At 31.9% G+C, this 16,813-nt stretch overlaps 2 protein-coding genes across 5 annotated transcripts; one reads left to right on the plus strand and one right to left on the minus strand.

Annotated features, from left to right (window-relative positions):
- The first annotated feature begins 4,530 nt into the window (after positions 1-4,530).
- On the plus strand, positions 4,531-7,707 carry LOC110656604 (protein WVD2-like 7). Of its 4 annotated transcripts, none has more exons than XM_021813469.2 (9): positions 4,531-4,820; positions 4,958-5,527; positions 5,626-5,988; positions 6,087-6,145; positions 6,242-6,316; positions 6,634-6,736; positions 6,866-6,928; positions 7,095-7,205; positions 7,288-7,707. In XM_021813469.2, the coding sequence occupies exons 2-9, from the start codon at positions 5,039-5,041 to the stop codon at positions 7,513-7,515; spliced, it is 1,491 nt and encodes a 496-aa protein (XP_021669161.2). In that variant the 5' UTR covers positions 4,531-4,820; positions 4,958-5,038; the 3' UTR covers positions 7,516-7,707. The 4 variants fall into 4 exon arrangements, with proteins under 4 accessions (XP_021669161.2, XP_021669158.2, XP_021669160.2 ...); XM_021813466.2 differs by having other exon boundaries at positions 4,991-5,527; XM_021813468.2 differs by having other exon boundaries at positions 4,534-4,820; positions 4,991-5,527; positions 6,661-6,736.
- Positions 7,708-8,426: 719 nt separating this feature from the next.
- Positions 8,427-11,863, minus strand: LOC110656603 (protein FAR1-RELATED SEQUENCE 7). The gene is made up of 2 exons (XM_058136256.1): positions 11,639-11,863; positions 8,427-11,267 (listed from the first exon to the last, which is right to left on the minus strand). The coding sequence occupies exon 2, from the start codon at positions 11,261-11,263 to the stop codon at positions 8,807-8,809; it is 2,457 nt and encodes an 818-aa protein (XP_057992239.1). The 5' UTR covers positions 11,264-11,267; positions 11,639-11,863; the 3' UTR covers positions 8,427-8,806.
- Positions 11,864-16,813: the final 4,950 nt, after the last annotated feature.

Below are 16,813 nucleotides of genomic sequence, written 5' to 3' on the forward strand. Positions count from 1 at the left end.
CCTCTTTAAATTTATTTTTATTTGAATTGGCACTAATAAATTCACAATAAAATTACGTAGGTAATCAAGGTCAACCATCTTCCTTCACCCAACCTCTACCGTCGTCTCTGGTGTATTGTGAGTAAAATATTAATTTTAATTATAATTTCGATATTATTATATGTTCAAGTATGTACATGCGTCACTTATAAATATGTATCTATGTAGTTAAACACTAGGCACGTTTTATATTGCATTCATAATTGATGAAGTTCCATGGATATTGTTTGTGGTAATTTGGAGCAGCGTGCGCTGGCCTACGTGTGGTATGGTATTGGTTATGGACGAACGAATAGACATGGTTTGAGAGACACTCGCTGGGACCTAGTCCTTTATGGATAAGTCAGGGTAGACACGGCTTGAGAGACACTCGTTGGGACCCCGCATTTGGTTTATTTAAGCGAAAGTCCGGCTTGAGAGACACTCGCTGGCAGAGGTTGGTTTAAGAGAGCTATATAGAGGATCAGCTCTCATATATGTACTGTTTGAACAGTGTTGAGTGTGTGAGTGCTCCAAATTACCTTTTTACTGTTATGATGTGATTTATATGAAAATTTTGATGATGTTGTATTCTACTCCTTAGGATGCATTAGCTTTAGATAGCTATAGAAATTGTAGTTAAAATTGATATTTACTCTCTGAGTCAAACGCTCACTCCTGTTCACCTTATTTTTTCAGGCTACAGGATGAGACCGTTTTTAGAATAACCTGCTTCTTTTCTCGCAGGTTATCAATAATTACTTAATTTTATTATTATTCTCTAAATTTGTAATTTAAAACTCTGCATGTGTTAGCAGTAGTTAGACCCTGTTAGGAATAGTGTTAATTTAAATTCTTCATGTTAATAAATAAAGATTTGTATGATACTTAAACAATTTGTAAAGGATGTAACCGGATTGAGCTGGGCTCTCCTAATTTGAGTTTCTGATAATTATTGGGTTAAGTTGGGTCGAAATTTTAATTTAAATTATTTTTATATGCATGTTGGGCCTAAATTATGGGCCTGGTCATGGGTTTGGGAACAGTAAAAATTATTACGGGCATTGAAGGCTTTATGCCAGCTCAGGTACTAGTGTCGGTCCAGCCCATAAATTGGATCGTGACAGAGAGAGTCGAAGGAAATGCTTTAGCCCGACAAATACAATAGTAGGCTAGTCTAGTTCACCGGCCCTGAAAAACTATCCTAGAGAGTGGAGCAAGAGCCAAGAGCTGCGAGAACAAATCTCAATGTTGAATTATTTATTATTTTGTTTTAATAATATAATTTAATATTTACTTTTCATATTTTACATTTTAAAATTATATTAAAAAATTTTATTGATAATAAAGTTTTAATTAATTATTATAAATGTAATTTAAGTTTGTATTAAAACCCATCAAAATTGAATTATTTTACTTTAAATATTTTTTTATAAGAATGTAACAATATAATATTTATATTTTTAATAATAATTGATATAATTTTATATTTTATATAAAAATATGTACCATTTAATTTAAATTTCAAAATAAATTAATTAATAAATTATATTAATATAAAATTTTAATATGCCATATGATGATTGTAAAAAAATTCAGTTATGTATATATATATATATATATATCCAAAACTTGCTAATTAAAAATGAAAAATTAATATTTTGTCTATTTGTCCAATTTTTTATTATTCAGTGCTAGTTAAACTACTATTTAATCGCTTTATCAAGGTCAACCATCTTCCTTCACCCAACCTCTACCGTCGTCTCTGGTGTATTGTGAGTAAAATATTAATTTTAATTATAATTTCGATATTATTATATGTTCAAGTATGTACATGTGTCACTTATAAATATGTATCTATGTAATTAAACACTAGGCACGTTTTATATTGCATTCATAATTGATGAAATTCCATGGATATTGTTTGTGGTAATTTGGAGCAGCGTGCGCTGGCCTACGTGTGGTATGGTATTGGTTATGGATGAACGAATAGACATGGCTTGAGAGACACTCGCTGGGACCTAGTCCTTTATGGATAAGTCAGGGTAGACAAGGCTTGAGAGACACTCGTTGGGACCCCGCATTTGGTTTATTTAAGCGAAAGTCCGGCTTGAGAGACACTCGCTGGCAGAGGTTGGTTTAAGAGAGCTATATAGAGGATCAGCTCTCATATATGTACTGTTTGAACAATATTGAGTGTGTGAGTGCTCCAAATTACCTTTTTACTGTTATGATGTGATTTATATGAAAATTTTGATGATGTTGTATTCTACTCCTTAGGATGCATTAGCTTTAGATAGCTATAGAAATTGTAGTTAAAATTGATATTTACTCTCTGAGTCAAACGCTCACTCCTGTTCACCTTATTTTTTCAGGCTATAGGATGAGACCGTTTTTAGAATAACCTGCTTCTTTTCTCGCAGGTTATCAATAATTACTTAATTTTATTATTATTCTCTAAATTTGTAATTTAAAACTCTGCATGTGTTAGCAATAGTTAAACCCTGTTAGGAATAGTGTTAATTTAAATTCTTCATGTTAATAAATAAAGATTTGTATGATACTTAAACAATTTGTAAAGGATGTAACCGGATTGAGCTGGGCTCTCCTAATTTGAGTTTCTGATAATTATTGGATTAAGTTGGGTCGAAATTTTAATTTAAATTATTTTTATATGTATGTTGGGCCTAAATTATGGGCCTGGTCATGGGTTTGGGAACAGTAAAAATTATTACGGGCATTGAAGGCTTTATGCTAGCTCAGGTACTAGTGTCGGTCCAGCCCATAAATTGGATCGTGACAGAGAGAGTCGAAGGAAATGCTTTAGCCCGACAAATACAATAGTAGGCTAGTCTAGTTCACCGGCCCTGAAAAACTATCCTAGAGAGTGGAGCAAGAGCCAAGAGCTGCGAGAACAAATCTCAATGTTGAATTATTTATTATTTTGTTTTAATAATATAATTTAATATTTACTTTTCATATTTTACATTTTAAAATTATATTAAAAAATTTTATTGATAATAAAGTTTTAATTAATTATTATAAATGTAATTTAAGTTTGTATTAAAACCCATCAAAATTGAATTATTTTACTTTAAATATTTTTTTATAAGAATGTAACAATATAATATTTATATTTTTAATAATAATTGATATAATTTTATATTTTATATAAAAATATGTACCATTTAATTTAAATTTCAAAATAAATTAATTAATAAATTATATTAATATAAAATTTTAATATGCCATATGATGATTGTAAAAAAATTCAGTTATGTGTATATATATATATATATATATATATATATATATATATATATATATATATATATATATATATATATCCAAAACTTGCTAATTAAAAATGAAAAATTAATATTTTGTCTATTTGTCCAATTTTTTATTATTCAGTGCTAGTTAAACTACTATTTAATCGCTTTATTTTAGTGAAATTAATTAGTTTATATTATGTTTTGAAAAACACAATGTTTTAAAAAATATTATTAGATAAAAATAAAAATTTTATTATATGAAAATTAAATCTAAATTTATATATTTTTTAAATTGTTAAATATTTTCATTCAATTCTTTATACATCATTTTTATATTTTCTTTATATTTTCAATCAATTATCTAGAGAAATTAGTTAACTTTTTTGTGCAGAGCTTGTTCCATTTTTATCAAAAGACAAAAATAAGAAAATGAAGGGGAGAGGGGTGTGGGTACATGAGAGAAGAAACATAGGAAAAAAGTAATAAGAAAGAGTAAAAGAGAAGTAAGAGGAGAACATTAGCGTAGTTTAGGTATTAAAAATAATTATGAGAATAAATAGTTAATGGAACTAAATTAAATGAGTAATTAATGTGTTTTTTAAAATATAGAGATAAACTAATTAGTTTTACTAAAGTAGAGAGACTAAATAGTAGTTTAACTGACATTAATAAATGAAAAAATTAAAGTTTGATTGGCATTAACTAATGAAAAAATTGACAAAGTGATTAAATAATTTAATAAAAGTAAAATATAAAAATTAAATAATATATTTTTAAAAATATAGAAATTAAACAGTTAATTTTGTTAAAATATATAGACTAAATAATAATTTTTTTAATTAAAAATTCGCAATACGTAGGAAGAGAGAAATAAAATACGTGGAAAGCTCAGATAAAAAAAAATACATGGAAAGCATAATAATATTTTTGGCATTTTTTATTAGGAAAAAAATAATGTCTTTTAATACGGTAAACATGGCCTTAGCTAATGTCAACTTTCTCTTAGTCCAAGAAGGGGAATTGTTTCTTTTAAACCATAGTATAAAAATTTAAGCATATAGACTTTGCAATAAATCCAAGTTTTTAGAAAACAGAATCTGAGCAAATTCCTTGCTTCTATGAGCGTTGAGTGTACATTTCACGCCAAACCAAGGAAGACATTTTGTTGTCTTCTTCAAATTCAAATCATCCAAAACACTGTGTGTAAAGGAATTCACAATGTGGGGTCCATATGATCTTGAAAAATAATGGGGAGGAGAGCCCCACTGTCTGCTACTTTCACTTTCTGAATCAAGAAAAGCTTGCTCCAGGTCCTTTCCATTTGAAATTCAAATTCAAACGGTTCCCATAGGGGACGACCACACTCAATTTTTATCTCATCATTAGTATAGAACAAGACCACAGAGCTCAAAGCTTGGAAGATTTTCAAGTGCCAACACTGCCAACTAGCTCATGGGGGAGCCAACTTGTCTCATGCAGCAACAGCCCTTCTCTTATGCTGCTGGCATTCCCAATGAAGCTAATCAGGTCACTTCTTCAATCTGCATTATCAACTTCGTCTTTCTAGTATAATTCTTTCAGAATCGTAATGGGTTCTCTGGTTTCTGTTCTTTCACAATCGTAATGGGTTCTCTGGTTTCTGTTCTTTGGATTCATTCTTATAGTAAAACTGTAGAACCTTCATGTCATTTTGACAGGGCAACCCTCTTCATGCTCTTGGCCAATCCATCTCTTTTGGAAGGTTCATGTCCGAGTCCTTAGCTTGGGAGAAATGGTCCACCTTCTCTCATAACCGATATGTTGAAGAGGCTGAGAGATTCTCTCGCCCTGGCTCAGTTGCGCAGAAGAAAGCTTATTTTGAAGCACATTATAAGAATCTTGCTGCAAGAAAGGCAGCTGCTTTGCTTGAGCAAGCAAATGCTGCCGCTAACAATGTGTCTGAAGCAGCAAATGAAGATGAATTTCAAGAAAATGCAACACAAGATCCAGGAATAGCAATAAGTTCTGAGGCAAGTTTTGTTCCTGATGACAATGTACCTAACTCGCATGCTCAAATGGATAAATCTGAAAGCAGAAAGGTCGAAGAAGTTGATCCGCTGAGAGAAAACCAAGCTGATCTCGAGGATTTTGCTAAGATTGATTCTTTAAGCCAAGTTTATGTTGCTGATAACAAGGAGGAGATGAAGGAAACAGAGCATAGTGGAACAAAATTAATGGAGAAACCTTTATTGAAGGTAATAATTAATATCATCTCATTAATAGATGTCAGAGTTGTTTTTTCCCACTTCAAATTCAACTTTACATGCACTGGCTTATCTCACCATTTTTGCAGGATTTCATCTCTAATAAAGACGATTTGGGTTCGAAAAACAAGAAGAAACCTGCAGGTTGTTCCTCCAAGTCGTTAATTTCTGGTAGAGCATCCAAGTTGCCATGCACACCAGTTAAACCTGCAGCTTCTGTTCGTTCTAGAAAAGAAAACAATGCCACTCCAATCAGCAAGAAGTCTGCATTAGACTCCTTGGATAAGAAGAGATCAACTCCAAAATCAACTTACAAGTCAGCGAATTTCACTCCTGTCAGAGAACTAAATAGAGTAACTTCCACAATTATCAGAAAGATTGATGGTTCTAAAGTTACTTCTAATTCTAAAGCATCAAAAGATTGCCCAACTCCTCTAAGGACTCCAACCACGGTGCCTGTTTCCCTCTCCTGATGCTTCTTAGCCACAAATTTCCAACTGGGAAACTTCATATCATGCATGCTAACTGCAGATCCATTTTTATACTGCAGGTATCTATGCTAACAGAGCCTAAACGTCCGCTAGCCACCCCTCAGTCAGAAAACAGAAGGTACAAAAAGTCTTGTCACATTTGATTAAGCATACAAGAAAACTGGAATTTCTTATATTCTGACAGGTCATGTGTCATGATATGTACAAATTGCAGGTCAAAAACACCTCTTCACCCCTCAGCATCTGGGAGCAAAACAGGTCGCCCGAAGTGGCATTTCCTCCCAAAAGAGTAATACGTTTGAATTGCCATTGTTTTCAGATATTTGTATCTCTGCTTACACGACCTATTTTTATGGGGAAGAAAAGAATGTGATAACACATAAGATATAATACTTCCTAGTCATCCATCTCAGGCTCAGGACAGGGAAAGAAACTGTACTGAGTTTTTATATCTATTGCATCATAATTAGTTCTTAACTAGTAAGATTTGGGAGCCAAGTTAATTTTAGACGTTCAAAAGTTCATATTGATCCCTTCAGATGGAAGTGGAAGTTTTTTAGAAAGGATTTTGAGTTCTCATTTCTGATTATTGTTTATATATGTCAGTTGCTCAAAGTTTATGAGTTCCTGCAGAAACAAATCTCAATCCCCAAATTTATCTACACCTTTTAGATTGAAGACTGAAGAAAGAGCTGCAAGAAGAAAGGAGGCAAGGATATAGCTAAATTGCTTCTTTTCTTTTCCTTTCTCTTTTCTTTTCTTTTTTAAAAAAGGTGCAGCAATCTACATTGTTTTATAATTTTTAATCATATTCCCCACATTTTTCCTTTACTTTCAGAGGCTTGAAGAGAAATTCAATGCTAATCAGGCACAACAGGTGCAGTTGCAAGCAACTCTTAAGGTAAATAAAGCGTTGACAAGCTTCCGATGTGATGACAAAACAACTGAGATTCTCGATGGAAAACTTACTGGAGAGACAAACACCCCCAGAAATCTAATTAATAATTGTTCCCTCTCAAGTAAATTCAAAACTCAGTTTCTTACACGATAATCATGGTTTTGAGCAGGAGAAGGCGGAAACAGAACTTAAAAGACTGCGTCAAACCCTTTGCTTCAGGGCCAGGCCGCTGCCTGATTTTTATAGAGAAAGAGCAACACCAAAAAATCAGGTGGAAAAGGTATCTTTATGGATTTCCATTTTGCTAAATTAATAGCAACGTAGAAATTTTTGCTTCAATGTTTCTCCATCTCTGCTCTCAGGTTCAATTGACACATCCTCAGTCACCCAACCTAGGAAGAACACCCACTCCCAGCATGCTAAAGAGCACCTCTCAACCACCTCAGAGGTCTTCATTCAAGAACAGCAGCTCTAAGCATGCTATGGGAAAGAAAAGTGACAATTCACGTTCTCTAACTTCACGACTCCGATCAATTGCAAGTGAGAATACTTCTCCAAATATTCAGCATGAACAAGTAGCAAAAAAGTGAGCTTTTGTATGATGAAATTAATTTTCCAAGGATCCAATTATAGCAAATTCATATGAGGTGCTCTCTTGTAATCTGTATTTAGAAGGAATAGGGTGTTGTAAAATTAATTTGTCCTCCGGATACTAATTGGATTAGTGTAGGCCACGAAGAACGTAACTGTTATGTAATCTATGAACTAATTTTTTAACAAGAGGTAGATGACCTTGCCATGTAAACGTAGCGAGGTAATTGCATTGGAACAGGAGTTACGTTCCAAAATGATTGTACAAAATGTTAAGAAACAACTAATATTTGATCATCAGCATCAAAACCATCATATCCTGAAGCACACAGCTCTCAGGATATACCACAAAGACAGCAATCAGAAAAACATAAAGTCCCATGACAGCTGGCCTAGTCCCTGTAATTTAATTGCATACATCGCTTGATTGAAATGATGAATGAACTCAGAGCCTTTAACATTGCAATTTAGCATTATCAGCATGAGAAAAACAGCTATTCTGTTGCAAAATACTAGTTACCTCTTTATGGTGACTCGTTCTCTGATAAGGTATTTCAAGCTTAATATTACTGCCTTAACTAGTGAAGTCGAATGGAGAGTACAGCGGATGCAACCAATACAATCCTGCCAATTGGACTCCAGCAGCCCGGAGAACCAAGGTATGCAATTAAACCTACCAGGAATGAAATCAGTGTCTTATATCTCTCCAGGGCAATGGCCATGAGATGGTGTATATACCCCATCATAGACGATTTACAGCCAACTTCCATTGCATTTTGGGACCATTCATTAAATGAGCACATGCTTAAAAATGTACCATAATTGCATACATTTTTAGTTTTTTACTAAATCATTTAATGAAATATCATTCTTGCTAACAGTGAAAAGCACATCCACAACATCGAGCATATAAGCTGCAATAGAGCCCTAAATTCGTCAGGAAAAAAGGTTATGATAATGCAGGGCATTCACTTCTTTACAAACACAAGGATATGAAAAAAAAAATTAAGAAAAATAAAAAAAGAAGAAGAAAAAGTACAGGGAAAGGGAAAGGGAAAGAGAGAGAAGGAGATTAAAGCAAAATTGAAGAGCTTTTTATCCTCTCATGCTCAATGGTAGTCATTCAGGATGGGGTACAGTATTAATACAATATCCCGAACAGGCTGTTCTCTATTTACACAAGTTTTCTTAGATCAGTAGCCATAGGAAGTAATTAAGAGGATTCTGGTCAGATATGTTATTTCTTGCTACTGTCAACAAATTGTGGTTGGATGAAATGTAAATAAAATGTCAAATCCTCGCATCTCTAGTCCACCTCTTCAAGATGTATTGGCTCGGAAGCATCTTGATATTCCTAAAGTCAAGAACTTTCAATGCATGACTGCATAAAACTCCCATAAACTCAAATTTCTTACACTCACAAGCAACAATCTCTTCAGATGAATTGAAACTTACTGTATATTCTTGTTGTTGCCCGTATATGCTCACTTTGTACTCAAACATAGATCCATTCTCAGTGCACTGGTTAATGACAATATTCAAAGAGGTTTCATATTCTTGCTGCAGTAATTCGAATATCTTCGGAGTGTATATATCTCTTGCTTGCTTCAAGAGAATCACATCCCCCATCAGTATTGGCAATCGCTGACTCATATCATAATTAGCTTCTAACTCTTTGTAGTGCCAATCATTCAAAATTTTCCCAAGATGCTTGAAAAATGAAAGAACATCGAAATCAAACTTTAGATATTTCCTCAAGCTAGCAGTAAAACCTTCACAAAGTTGCACACTTCTGATGTCGGCACAAAAAATGTGCCTTCCATAAGCTATGGCCCATTTCTCTCTTTCTTTAAACATCTGATGCAACCATTCATTTTCCCACAGACCATATGCATCCAACATACCATTCCATGCATTAATGAAAGGCTCATCTTCCTCATGCTCAAAAAAGCAACTGCTCAAGTCATTTATAAATGAACCTGAACCCACAAACATGTGATTCAACTGTTTAAGTGCATGTTGGTACACATGCCATACACATATTCGGTGGTGTATATCAGGAAACACTGAATCAATTGCTTCAGCAAGTACAGCATCTTGATCTGTGAGGATTGTCTTGGGCTTCTTTCCAGACATTGCCTCTATGAAAGTTCGAAAGAGCCACTTGTAAGACTCAATCGTTTCATCATATAAGAAAGCAGCACTGAAGACCATCATTTGCTTATGATGATTCACCCCAATGAATGCCACAAATGGACGACAATCTTTGTACAGTCTGCAGGTTGTATCAAAGCAAACCACATCCCCAAAGTCATTATAGTCCATTAACATTTTTGCATCAGCCCAAAATATGTTAGTTATCTGATCATCAGCATCAAGTTGCATAGAATAGAAGAAAGAAGGGTTTTTTAGTTGCTTACTCTGAAAATATTGCTGCAACCTTTCTGCTTCCCCCTCTTTCATATCTCTCATTTGTTTGAAAGGTAGTTTACTATTGGAATTAATGGGTTGATACCCATGGGCATCCTGATCTCCTACTCTGTTGCATAATAACTCCGAGACTAATTTTGGCTGTGTTGTAGAACCATCTACCCCATTCCCTTCAACTTGAGCTGTAGCCAATCTCTTTTGCGAACGTAATGTGCGAACCCTGCATGCAGCAACAAGCTCATGATTGTGCTGTTCTTCAAAATGTGTGACACGATATTTACCATCTGATTGACGAGAAATGACCAGCTGAGCCATACATCCAATTCTTGTTTCCTTACGAGGTCTCTTCACATTCAAATCTCGATTGTCTTTCTGCCTAAAACCTTCTCTAAAACAAGTGAACCTCCTAGATGCCACAGCACCGTCTATCTTACTCCTATTCACATAATCTTTTCTAACACTAAAACCTACTCGCCCAGCATATGCATTGTAAAATTCATATGCATGATCTTCTGAATCAAAGCCCATTCCAAGTTTTGGCACCCCATCCATACCAGAACCTTTGGCCAAATCAGCTTCAACTGCTTGTGCAAAAGTCAACCTCTTCTGTGATGGCAACATGTGAGCTGTAGATGGGGTTACAAACTCATGATTGTGTTGTGTTTCAAAACGTGTAACACGGAACTTTCCATTGGGTTGGCGAGCAATGGTCATATGTGCCAAGCAACCAGTTCTTGTTTCATGTCGGGGTTTCCTCACATTTGCAATATGTTTGGGAGGTCGATAACCTTGCCTATAACAAGTGTATCTTCTGGACACTACATCACCATTTATCCTACTTTTATTTACAAAATCTTTCCTAATGCTAAAACCTTCTAGAACAGCATATCTACTGTAACACTTGTAGGCATGATCCTCTGTTTCAAATTCCATGCCAACTTTGGGAACCACGTACCCTTCTTCCTCCTCTTTCAATGCATCACTACTCCCTGACACATCAACAAGGGAAACATTTGGGCTTTGAGACTCCAGATCATCTTCAAAGTGTGTCTCACTCTGATTAACAGAGGACGATTTTGGACTGTCACAGTCCTCGCCATCAACTTCCACCCTACTTCTGTCATTAGAAGAACCAGCTTCACGGGTCTGACTATCATGCTCACTCTGAATAAACCCCAGGCTCTTTTCAACAGAAGAAGCTTCTGAGCCAGGATGCTCCTGCTCCACATCTGGTTCTACTGCAGGTGAAGCTTGGAGTTCATTCTCTACAACCTCTTTCTGTACATAACTTGATGTATCAGGTTCATGACCATCCATTGATCTTTATTACAATTAACCAACACAAAAATAAACAAGCAACATCAGTGAGGGAAAATACAGCAAAAACGAAAATCAAAACCATAAAAAAAAAAATTCTTGCAAAAATAAAAGTTGTACAAGTTTAAATATACGTGAACATATCAAGCATACAAACTGTTCATCAGAACAGAACATTCATTATCAATTAGAAAATGCGAAATGCACAAGTTGAGCACTAAATTTTCTAGCTTTTATCTAACCTTATCCAAAAATGGGCTTACAAAGAAAGATTGTAACGAAATCAGAGCACAAAACCAAAATGAATGCTTCAATGTAAGCATAACCAATTCAGTACACAAAAGAAGCAACCAAAAGAGCCAAATCAATCCTTACACGATAAAATTTTCTCTCTTTATCAATGAATACGCATCATAGCATCGAGAGGGTCCTTGTGACGGTCCTCCGGCGGGGATTCAACAGACGGGATCTTACCGGTGAAGGTGGTGAAATGGCGGGTAAATTTAGAAGTGATAAAAACGAGGTGCAGAGAGTGGAAATAAAGGAATCGGAAGAATTGTAGGGTTTCCTCCGCAGCTGTTCGGTTACAGAAAAGGGAGATTTTTTACAAGAAAAGGAAAGTCACTCGCTATGGAGCACGGACCAAAACAACTCACGTGCATTTCACGTGGCATTTTGTTGACTTGGCTGTCTCTTATTGGTTAACTGAACTTGACCTCAGCGTTGTGCTTACGGGATTTTCTCAAATGTACATTTTGTAATTTATTATATAATAATTTCTGCAGTAAATATTAATTTATGACTTTAAAATTTTAATTATATATTTTATATATTTATAAATTAACATTTTAATATACTATATAATTAATTTTAAAAGTAATATTAAATATCAGAATTAAACTACTTGTTAACTATTTGAATTCATTTAAAAGAGTTTCTAATTTTGATTAATTTAATTCAATTTATAATTAAAATTAAATTTTATTTAAAAAAAATTCTCAAATCAAATAAGATGAATTGAAACCGAAATTAAAATTGAGGGAACCTTTCGACTTGGTTTAATTTTCAATTTCTAATTCTTAAGACTGAAATTTTGATTAGAAATTGAATTGTATTTATGCCTATTAAACCCAAATGACTAGCAAGATTAATTGAGTTTATATAAAATTACATTTTTATATTTATATATAAATTTATAATTAAAATATATATGGCAATAAAATTTTAATTCAAACCCAATCAAAATTTTTAAAATTTATATTTTAAATTTTAAATTATTAACTATAATAATTCAATTAAAATGAATTAAAATAAATTAAAATTGAATATTTTAAATATTTTATCAAATTAAAATTAAACTCTAAAATTTCTATATTACTTATTTTTGGAGATGTCTTTTCTCCTTTATCCTTATTGATATATTATTTTTAGAGATATCATAAATTTAATTAAGGATCATGATTGAGAGATTAAATGGATTTATATTCAATACGAATCAAAGGATTTTAAGTAATATAAATATCTTATTTACCCATTATATTTTTTAGAGGTAAAATCTCTCTCCATCCTCTACTTTTCTCTCTTTCAATAATTTCCCTTCAATTACATTCCTTTTTTAACAAATAATAATAAATTTTATTTTCATTTTCAAGACAAAAAATATATATATATATATAACTTTTTCCCCTACACTTGTTTCCTTTATACACATAGTTGAAAACATATATCTAATTTTTTGAATTTTAATAAAATATATATATATATTATTAAATTTTAATTTTGAAAAGTTATTTTAATTTTACTTTATTGAAACTTTAAAGAGGACAATCTATGTGTATTTTTCCCTTAGCCAATATTTGTGAGAAAATAATTTTTCTTTAATCAATATTTATCAAATTTTCTATCCTTTAATCTAGCCAGTTCAATTAAAAAATGGCTAATTACTTTAGAATTAATTGTAATTAAATCAAATGAGTCATCTCACTTTTAATTTTAATATATAAATTTAATTAAATTTAATTATATATATTTTTAAACAAAAATGATTTTAATTTAAAATAAATTAATTATTTATTATTTAATTTAAAATTAATCTATGATACGAAATTGAATTAGATAGTGATAAGTGAATTTATATACTTGTTTGGTCTAAGTGAATAGGGTGAATATATACTAAATTAATTAAATATATATTTTGTTTAATTATATGAATTGAGTATATGACATGTCATATTGTTCATATATATTTAAATCAATTGCAAAAAATATCATTTAATTAATTCCATTAAATATATCTTTGAGTAAATTGAATCAATTTGAGTATTTGACATATCATATTAATCACATATTTTAATCAATTAAATATTTAATTGAGTCAATTGAATCAATTAATTTTGTGCAATGTTACATTGATTATATATATTTGAGTCAATTAAAAAAATTATAATTTAGTTGATTTAATTGAATATATATATTTAAGCTACTTGAATCAATTTGAGTATGTGACATATCACATTGATTATATATTTTTGTCAATTGAGTTTTTAATTGTGTCAATTAAATCAAATTAATTATGTGTAGTGTAACATTAATGATATATAGTTGAGCCAATTGTAAAAATTATGATTTAATTAATTCAATTGAATATATATTTGAGTCAATTGAATTAAGTTGACTACGTAACAAATCACATTGGTCATATATTTTAGTCAGTTAAGCCTTTAATTGAGTCAATTAAATTAATCATATGTAATGTCACACTGATTATATATATTTGAGCCAATTGCAAAAATTATCATTTAGTTGATTTAATTAAATATATATTTAAATCAATTGAATCAATTTGAATACGTAATATGTTATATTGATAATATATTTTAGTCAACTGAGCCTTTAATTAAGTTAATTGAATCAATTGATTCCGCACAATGTTACATTGGTTATACATATATTTGAGTCAATTATAATAATTATCTTTTAATTGACTCAATTAAATATATATTTGAGTATATTGAATCATTTTTAGTATACAGTATGTCACATTAATTATATATTTTAGTAAATTGAGTCTTTAATTGAGTAAATTGAATCAATTGATTATATATAATGTCACATAGAGTAGATTGAATCAATTGATTATTTACAATGTCACATTAATCATATATATTTTGTGTCGATTGTGATCATTATCATTTAAATGGTTCAATTGAATATATAATTTAGTTAATTGAATTAACTGAGTATCTGACATGCCACATTGATAATACATTTTAATCAAATAAGTTTTTAATTGAATTATTTAAATTAATTAATTATGTACAATATCACATTAATCATATATTTGGGTCAATTATGATAATTATTATTTAAATAATCTAATTGAATATATATTTTAGTCAATTATATCAATTAAATATGTAAAATATCACATTAATCATATATTTCAATGAATTGAGCCTTTAAAAATATATAATTTATTTATGCGAAATGAATTTTTTTATTGAGTCAATTTAATCAATTTAAATTCATATTAATCAATTGTTCAAATGTAATAAAGTAACATACTGTATTGTTTTCTAATATTAATCTACACAACTCAACTCAACTCAACTTAACTATGCATTTATCCCAAATATTTGGGGTCGGCTATATGGATTCGCTTTCTCCACTCTAAACGATTTTGGGTTAAATCCTCAGAAATGTGTAATGCTTCTAGGTCATGTTGTACTACTCTCCTCCAAGTCAATTTAGGTTTACCCATTTTTTTCTTTCTATCCTTTAACCTAATGTGCTCTACTTGTCTAACTGGAGCCTCCGTATGTCTACGCTTCACATGACTAAACCACCTCAATCTCCCTTATCTCAACTTATCTTCAATTGGCACCACTCTTACTTTTTCTCTAATACTCTCATTACGGATTTTATCTAATCTAGTATGGCCACTTGGACTTTAACATTCTCATCTCTACAACTCTTATCTTAGACGCATACGACTCTTTCAGTGCCCAACACTCACTACCATATAATATAGCCGGTCGTATGGCTGTACGGTAAAATTTTCCTTTCAACTTATTGGGGATCTTACGATCACATAAAACTCCCATGGCATGTCTCCACTTCAACTATCCAGCTTTAATTTTATGACTAACATCCTCCTCACATCCCCCATCTACTTGAAGAACTGAGCCTAGATATTTAAAGTGATTACTTTGGGACAGTACCACTCCATTCAAACTAACTCCTTCCCTATCACCAGTTTGGTCTTCACTAAACTTACAATGTATGTATTCTGTCTTCGTTCTACTTAACTTAAAACCCTTTGACTCTAGAGTACTTCTCCAAAGTTTTAGCTTTCTATTGACTCCTTCTCGTGTCTCATCTATCAGAACAATATCATCCACAAACATCATGCACCAAGGAATATTCTCTTGTATATGTTTCGTCAATTCATCTAAAACTAATATAAAAAAGTAAGGGCTTATGGCTGATCCTTGGTGTAATCCAATTGAGATTGGCTGATCCTTGGTGTAATCCAATTGAGATTGGCTGATCCTTGGTGTAATCCAATTGAGATCGGAAAATCTCTTGTGTCCCCTCCCACTGTGCGCACAATAGTAGTTGCTCCTTCATACATATCTTTCAACACTTGTATGTATGTAATAGATGCCCTCTTTCATTCTAACAAATTCCATAAGACATCTCTTGGAACACTATCATAAGCCTTCTCCAAATCAATAAAAACCATGTGTAGATCTTTCTTCACATCTCTATATTTCTCCATCAAGCTTCTAATGAGAAAGATCGCTTCCATAGTTGAACGACCGGGCATGAAATCAAATTGATTGAGAGAGATAGAAGTATCATGACGTAGTAGATGCTCCACAACTCTCTCCCACAACTTCATAGTATGGCTCATGAGTTTAATTCCCCTATAGTTTGAGCAACTCTGTATGTCTCCCTTATTTTTAAAAATAGGTACTAAAATACTCTTCCTCCATTCATCAGGCATTTTCTTTGAGTTTAGAATTTTATTAAATAATTTAGTTAACCATGCCACTCCCATATCTCCCAAACACTTCCACACTTTAATTGGTATTTCATCGGGTCCACAGGCTTTACCCACTTTCATTCTCTTAAGTGCTTCCTTTACTTCTAAAGATATAATCCTTCTAGTATAATTCATATTTTTTTCTATTGTTCTATAATCTATATTCATGCTATTACCATTTTAACTATTATTAAAGAGATCATTAAAATAATTTCTCCATCTTTCTTTAATGTCCTCATCTTTTACCAACACTTTTCCTTTTTTATCCTTAATGTACCTAACTTGATTGAGATTTTGATATTTCCTTTCTCTCCTCCTTGCTAATCTATAAATATCTTTCTCCCATTTTTTAGTTCCAAGTTTTTCATATAACTTTTCAAAGGCCTGTGCTCTTACTTGACTAACTGTATTTTTTGCCTCTTTCTTTGCTATCTTGTACTGTTCATATGTCTCATTATTATCACATTTAGGTAATTTCTTATACCATTCTCTTTTTCTCTTCA

Source organism: Hevea brasiliensis, chromosome 15 (assembly GCF_030052815.1).
Source record: "Hevea brasiliensis isolate MT/VB/25A 57/8 chromosome 15, ASM3005281v1, whole genome shotgun sequence".
Classification (NCBI taxonomy): Eukaryota; Viridiplantae; Streptophyta; class Magnoliopsida; order Malpighiales; family Euphorbiaceae; genus Hevea; species Hevea brasiliensis.

Excerpts from the sequence above, each read along its gene's own strand:
- LOC110656604 (XM_021813466.2), top strand. The coding sequence starts at position 4,746 with ATGGGGGAGCCAACTTGTCTCATGCAGCAACAGCCCTTCTCTTATGCT. Across the intron at positions 5,528-5,625 it reads TGGAGAAACCTTTATTGAAG|GATTTCATCTCTAATAAAGA; the intron begins GTAATAATTAAT and ends CCATTTTTGCAG. Across the intron at positions 5,989-6,086 it reads CTCTAAGGACTCCAACCACG|GTATCTATGCTAACAGAGCC; the intron begins GTGCCTGTTTCC and ends TTTATACTGCAG.
- LOC110656603 (XM_058136256.1), bottom strand. The coding sequence starts at position 11,263 with ATGGATGGTCATGAACCTGATACATCAAGTTATGTACAGAAAGAGGTT.